The sequence below is a fragment of the Rhea pennata genome, chromosome 6 (assembly GCF_028389875.1).
Source record: "Rhea pennata isolate bPtePen1 chromosome 6, bPtePen1.pri, whole genome shotgun sequence".
In the NCBI taxonomy this organism is placed as follows: domain Eukaryota; kingdom Metazoa; phylum Chordata; class Aves; order Rheiformes; family Rheidae; genus Rhea; species Rhea pennata.
The window spans coordinates 23893490-23900719 of NC_084668.1; the positions used below are offsets into that span (position 1 = coordinate 23893490).

The 7230-nt window shown below is 51.0% G+C and overlaps 1 protein-coding gene across 2 annotated transcripts in view; it reads right to left on the reverse strand.

Annotated features, from left to right (window-relative positions):
* SP3 (Sp3 transcription factor) overlaps positions 1-5897 on the reverse strand; it is a 35845-nt gene extending 29948 nt beyond the window's left edge. For both annotated transcript variants that reach the window (XM_062578946.1, XM_062578945.1), the window contains exons 1-3: positions 5609-5897; positions 5160-5284; positions 4819-4935 (exon numbers count right to left, since the gene is read on the reverse strand). In XM_062578946.1, coding sequence (XP_062434930.1) covers positions 4819-4935; positions 5160-5284; positions 5609-5615 — 249 coding nt within the window. In that variant the 5' untranslated portion in view covers positions 5616-5897. The remainder of the gene's footprint in view (positions 1-4818; positions 4936-5159; positions 5285-5608) is intronic.
* Positions 5898-7230: the final 1333 nt, after the last annotated feature.

Consider the following 7230-nt stretch of genomic DNA (forward strand, 5'->3'; position numbering starts at 1 on the left):
TTAAACGTGTATATTTTCATAGTTACTCTATAACATCTAAAACTATAAGAAGGAATAAAAACAGAATGTTAAGACCCGCCTTAAAGAAGCTGTAGAAGAACTTCTACGCTTAGTTCTGATTCAGCAATAAGACGACATCATTAAAATGGGAAAATGGATCAACACTTTAAAAGGTGAGCTTCTGGACAGCAACTGAGAAAGGAAAATATTGTTAGGCATTACTTTTTACCTGACGTTTGTCAGTTTTGCGCAAATATAAAACAGAGACAGAACAATACCATGCAGACTTTTCTACAGTGGCTGAACGCATTTTAGCGCAGCTGTCTGCAGCAAGACGTTTAGCATCAGGAGCCATATTATCATCCATAAAGGAGAAAAATGGATGTCAGAACAGCTTTATTTAGAGTGTCATCAGAATCATTACATAGGTCAGAGGACCAAAAAGTATGGATGACTACGGCACATGGCATTAATCCGTATTTTTGCCAACTGCAAAACATGAAATTTAAAATACCCTCACATTTCTCTAACTTATCCTATCAACAATCCCAGTTTCCACCCAAACTGAGATTAAGCAGACAGCTTCTCAAATAATTGAAGTAATGCTCCAAGGCATACATAAGATGAAAATCTAGAATTTCATCAAGTTTTGTGAAGCCCTGATATCCAATTCTAAAGCTCAAGATGCTCCATAGCAGTCTTAGAACACTCCAACCTTTATTTGTAAAAAACACAAAATGCTTTGTCTACAATAGAGAAGCGATATTCATTTTTAGCCATATTTTTAACTACTAACCTCTCCAAACGTTAATTTTCCACAAATTATTTACATGTATTGTCATTTCCCCACCAAATCTCCTGCCCTCCTCTCCCCTCCCTCCCCCCCTTTTTTTAAGCCAAAGACAGCCTGGAGAGCGCTAGATGCAACTACCTCTGCCACAACTGGAACAGCCAACTCTGACAACTCCCATTCTTTGGCAGCTGTCAGAGCCGATGGCTTTCTCAGCCAGCCTGCCGGTTTTCTTAATTTATCTATCAGTCTTTCCACCCTACACCCCCATCAGTCTTGAACTGTATCTACACCCATCCCAGTCATGCCTACCACAGCTGTAAGAATGACCCTTGGGAACATGTTAGCTCAAGAGAATCTCTTTTACTTTGCATTCCAATGAAGTAAGAGCACGCATGCAATCAGTTACCTTCTCCACTCTGTAGCTTCTTAAACAATCATCTAACCATCAAGACTTTGCTGGACCTAAATTTTAGAATCTACTTCCTCCTTCCTTCCCTACGCACTGCTCTCCCATCTTCTCTGTTGCTTCTCCTCTTCACTTCATGCTAAAATCTTTGCAGATGTTTCAACTGAAATAAAACTAGAGCATAAGTGTTTATAACTAAACAAAAAATCAAGAATATTAAAGTATTCAGTGAGAAATAAGTAAAAAAACTAAAACTTCTCAGACTTCAAATTCCCTAAAGAGAAACACAGCCAGAGAAGTCAAAATACATGGGCTGTCATTCTAGGTCAGGCAGCTGCACATGCCATTCCAACAAGGCTTCATACATACAAGTAGGCAGGAATAATCTGCGAAGAAGTTTCCATGACAAGCATTTGAACCAACCACGGACACACAATTATGTCACTAAGATAAAGTGTCTCAGGTAGGGGGGTTGTGAACTCCAGGATTAAAACAAAACATTAAAACCAAATACAAGTAGATAGAACACAAAACACTGGTGTCAGATACTCGCAGAGAGGATAAATCACAGTAGCAAAGCCAAAGCAGAAAGACTGCAGTCTCCAGCATCAATATACAAAGACAAGATCAACAGTAATGTCTGCTGATGTTTTCTCATCCAGATATAAGTACAGCTCTAACCAGAATCCTGGGCCAAGTTGTAGACTAAAGATAGTCTGCCCAGTTCACTGATAAAGGACCAAATAGAGAAGAGGGTTGAATCTAGTTCTGTAAACTATCCTCTTGACCTGCTTTTAACACCTAGCAGTTACCATGTGCACTAGTCGCTTTATTTCCACTGTAATCATTTATGTGGCATAAAAGTGGTATCCAGACATAGAATCAGAGAACAATTTCAATTGGAAGGGACCTCTGAAGGTCATCTAATCCAATCCCTGGGCTCAGAGCAGGGCCAAGTAGATCACAGCAAACATGACCACATTTGCTTCAGCTCCTCCCCAAATCCTAGACATTCAATATTCCCTGCATTCCTATGGGAGTTTGTTGCTGCTGCTGTTGTTTTTAAGTCATTCTCCTGGTCTCTTAGGGAGCAGCCACAACATACCACTTCAGACAGAAAAGCGGTGTACAGTAACCAACTGGTCTAGCATACTCTCCTCAGCCCTGCCATTTCCTACCAAGTCAATGTCAGTAAAACATTAACAAAATAACCTTAGAACACAGCTCTGCTATACTTATATGTGAAAGCTGTTCTATTGCTTCTAGAAGCAAATGCCTTTACGCATTTATCTTCTATTGTCTGCTTACACAGCGTGAGAATTCTACCAGATATGCAGCAGTCACAGCTACATTCCAAGTATGGAAGATACTGGGAAAGGATTGCATCCCAATTGCTAAGTTAGGCACTCTGACCCATACACATGGATCAACCAGATACATCAGTAATCCTGGGAAATGGGAGAGCACTGCAGTTCTTAGAAAGATCAAACCTGTGTCCATGCATGTAAGTTTTGTTTTCCACGCATGTTACCAGGCATCTAAAATTGAAACCTTTTTGGATCCTCTCTCCTTCTCCCACCCCTCAGTAAGATGCATTTGGAGACCAGGAAAATCTTTATTGCATTAATCCCTTTCAGCATCCTGTTTTTCACAAGGAACATGTTTCAGGGACTTTACTCCCTCCCCTTCCGTTATTAAGGTCATCTTAATTAACTTCAGTGTCTAGTTCAGTTACTATAGGTATCTGCTTCAATTTATATTTAGCTTCCACCCATAACATTCAGAATCATTCAAGAGAAACAATGTAGGAGAGTAAGAATGATCAGAGTGCTATAACAGATCCATGGGATGGGCCCATCTCCATGTTTGAAAAGTATTAAGTGTGTTTGCATTTACATTTAGTTTTAACCAAGGTTTCAGCTTCACATAAATTACTTCTATGTTGCCCAGAAAAAGCCCCCTTATACATAAACATAGCTGTAAGTGAATTTAATAATGTTCTAATGTAGATGAATTAGAATAATGTTCTACTTTGGAACTAGTTTGTCTGTTTAGAACTATTAGGAACTACTTGCACAGTACCAGCACACGAACACCCATTCAGTCCTAGCACTGCTCATGCTAAGCAATCAACTCAGTCTCAAAATGCATAATTCCATCTTCAGTATGGTATCAGGTTTAAGGTAGATATAGGTGGAAAACACTATTACATAAGCATCATTCATATATCAATGTACATGTTTATGCAAGAAAGATCTGACCTTCTACTGTGCAGAACTGCGTACATCTGGTATTATGCAACAAAATTTTACAGGTATCTGGGCATTGTGAGGTGCCTAAAAAGATTTTTAAAAGTATTCTCTGTCATTAGCCTTCATCCTGCTGCATGACCACAGACAACTAGTTTGCCTCAGTTCCCCTTTATGCAAAGCATGCCAAAACAGACAGGTGAAACTGTCAAACATTTTGAAGTTTAGCTCCCGAGCACTTAATAAATTTAACATTATCATTAATATTTTGACATTTGTCAGAAGTCTTCCAAAGCTACTTGGTCCACCAGTACAGTGCTTTGCAGTCTTTTTTCAATCTGCAGAACCCCAAATATGTCCACGACTACGGTGTAACAAGTTTAAAAAACGACAGATTTGCTTTAAAAACAAAAAAGTGATTTTTTCCTGCTTGTTTTAAAATCCTTTCTGCAATGAGGTAATACATGCGATTTCCTTAGGGCTAGGACCAAAGAACACTTAATAGCGTCATATTAAACATAGCTAGTAATGGTCTTCTTACATACCAACGTTTTTAGACATCAGTTACTTAAAAACACTTTACCTCTATTAACTCACTGTGGTTATGTCAAGCTTTATGAGCACAGGTCAAAAAAAATTTAGCTTGACCAGTTAAGGAACACAGAGAGGTTTCTGTAAGCCTCTTGTTATGGAGATGGTTAAACTAGCCTCTACTAGTGTAGATTTCTAGTCTGCAAGATCCATCTCATCACACAAGGTCCCAAGGTCATGAGGGCTCCTTTCAGAGCAGGCAGCACAGGAGAGATAAGGACAGAAATTCAGTTTGCAGTGCGAGGGGCCGCATGATAACTGTACCTAGAAAAGACAGCGTTGATACAGGAAGCAGCTCGCCGCCACTGCGATCGTTTCTAAACAGCCATTTTACTTGTAACGGCGTCCCCGCCGACAGCCAGCCTTCATTTTGTGCTGCAGCCTGGGCGAGGCGGCCGGCGGCCGGCAGCCCGCCGGGCGCGCTCAGGTGGAGGTGAGATGCCTCCGGCCTCGGCGGGCGCCCGGCGAGCCGCGCCGGTGCCAGGGCCCGGCGAGGGAGGTTTCCCGCCTGCCCCCGGTTTTGAAAGTAAACGAAGGCGCCGCTCCCAGCGGCGGGGGAGGGGGGAGCCGGGCTCCCGCCTCCTCCCGGGAGCCCGGCTCCTCCTGGAGAGGCAGGGGAGCCCGGGGACCCCTCTCCTGGCAGGTCGGCCCTGCTATCGTCCCTCCCCCCGGGCGGGCAGTGCCGTGTGTCCCGTCCCTCCCCCCGGGCGGGCGGGCTGGCTGGCTGTGCCGTCTCTCCCCCCGGCAGGCCGTGCGAGAGCGGCGGGGCGGGCACTCACCGCTCCGGCAGAGTGAGAGGCGGCGGCGGCGGCGGCGGCCTCATCCTCCTCCGGCGACGGCGGGCCGATCTTGCTGCAGGTGGCCGCCAGCAGAGCGAGCGGTGACGGCTGCGCGTCCTACCCACAGGGGGCGGGTTCAGGGAGAGACGGGGGTGGCGGTTAGCGCGGGGCAGCGGCCGGGCTCCTCGCAGACGCGCGCACAGGAAGCGGCGGCGGCGGCGGCACCGGCTCCCGCTCCCGCTCACAACGTGTCACCCGGGGCAGGGGGGAGGGGGCGCGGCGCGGCGAGGCGCGGCGCGGCGAGGGGAGGGGGCCCGCGGCCCGGCCGGGCCTGCGCTTACCTGGGGGGCGGCCGCCCCGGCCGAGGCCGAGGCGGCGCCGTTGCCGTGCTGGAGGTACTCGCTGTGGCTGCTGCTGTCCACGTCTAAGGCAGCCATTTCCTCTTGTTTCACGGGCTTCTCGGGAGCTGCGGGCACAGCGGGGAGGGGGAGGGGAGCGTCACTGACGGGAGCGATCACCCCCTCCCTCTCCTCCCTCCCTCCCTCTCCCCCCCCTAACCCCAGCGCTCCCCCCGCCCTCCCGCACGGAGCCCTCCTCCTCCTCCTCCTCCTCCTCCCCGTGCTGCTGCCCCTGCCCCTCTTCTCCCTCCTCCCCCTGCTCCTCCTGCTGCTGCTCTCAGTGCCGCTCTCGCCTCGCTCGCACACGGACGCTCCGGGGCCGGAGCGGGGAAGCGCAGGGCCGGAGCAGGAGCAGGGAGCCCCGCGGGGCGGCTCGGTCGGTGCGTACGTACCGGTCATGGTGTGCGTGCGAGCGGCCGGCTGGCTGGCTGGCTGGGCGGGAGGCAGGCAGGCAGGCTGGCTCGCACACAGGCCCTGCTGGCGGGGGCTAGGCGGCTGCCGCCGGGGACATGCTTATTGTGCTCACGGGCTGAAGCGGCGGCGGCGGCCCGAGCCTACTCCGGGGTTTTTTTTCCTATTTTGATTGACGGTGCGGGAAAGCCGAAAGGTGGGGCTTGCAGCGGGAGAGGGGGCCCGGCCGACACCGCCGCCCGCCCGCCCGCCTGCCAGCCCGGAACTCCCGCCCACGCCCGCTCGCTCGCGCCCATTGGCTGCGCCCCGCCGTCGCCGCCGCTCGCACTGGCCGCCGCGGCTGTCAGTCAGGCGCCGGGGGAGGGGGGGGCGCCCCATGCCGAGGTGGCTTCCTGTTTGCCAGGGCTTGTGCGAGAAACAATGAGGGGGACCCGCCGGGCGCCGCGGCCTGCGCGGGGCCGGGGCCGGGGCCGGGGCCGGGGCCGCGCCGCCGCCCGCCCGCCCCGCGGGGGCCGCGCAGGGGCGCAGTTGCGCGGCGGCCCCGCTCCGCTCCGCTCCCCTCCCCCCGCCGCCCCCCGCTCCCCCGCCCGCGGGCGGATGCGGCGCGCGTGGGGCCCAGGAGGCGCCGGGCTGGAGCCGGGCGCCTCCGAAATCTCCCTCGTGGCGACGGTCGCTCGCAGCCGCTGACAGCGGCGCCCCCGGGCCCGGCGGGGCAGGGCCCGGCGCCGGCTGTGCCGCCGCCGCCGGGACGGCCGCGCCGGGCCCGTGAGCTGCCCGCCTGGGGCCGGCCGCCGAGGCGCGGGGCCGGGCCGGCAGCAGCGTGAATCACTCGCTTACTTAGGCGAACTGGAATTTCTTTAAGGAGAGAGAGAGGAAAAAAAAAACACGTTAAGGGAAATTAGTGAAATTCCTGTCATCAGTTCGCTGCTCTGTCCCTCGTGTTACGCAACACAAAGGAAACGGGTAACAGCGATTGCTAAATGGAGACAGGAAGCGTGTTCAAAGCATTATATAAGTATATGGTGATACAGAAGTTACTAGCGATGGGGCCTGTTTCCTTATTGCACAGCTTGGCTCGCGGAGGATCCCTGTTAAGGTGGACGGCTTCCGCGTGGCCTGTCTTAGCTTCCAGGTGCACGTGCAAGGGTGATAAACAGTGCACAGGGTAAAGCAGGGATTTTGGCCCTTAACTTGTGGACTCCACCGAGGAACCCCTTTTTCTTAGTTAGCTTTCATGCATTTCTTAGGCTTCCAGGGCATTTGTGAATCAGATCAAAAGGTCTTGGCTTAAAACTTGAAAATACTCTCCTTTTACAATCTTTAAGGCAGTTACTGAGAACTGCCTAGAAGATCGAGAGAGCACATCCCATAGCTTCAGACATATGGGTTACCCCGAAGGACCCCCTAGGAAGTTAGGTAACAGAATTATGGCCAGGATTTTCATTACCTTCTGTGAACAGAGAATAAACACTGCTTTTTATTCGGGCCATCACTATGACCTTGCAGAAACTGCCCAGAGATTCTGTCTGGTGCCTTAGCCTAGAACCATCACAAAACAGGAAAAACACAGAAGAATGTGATTTTAGTACTAGAGGATCATGAC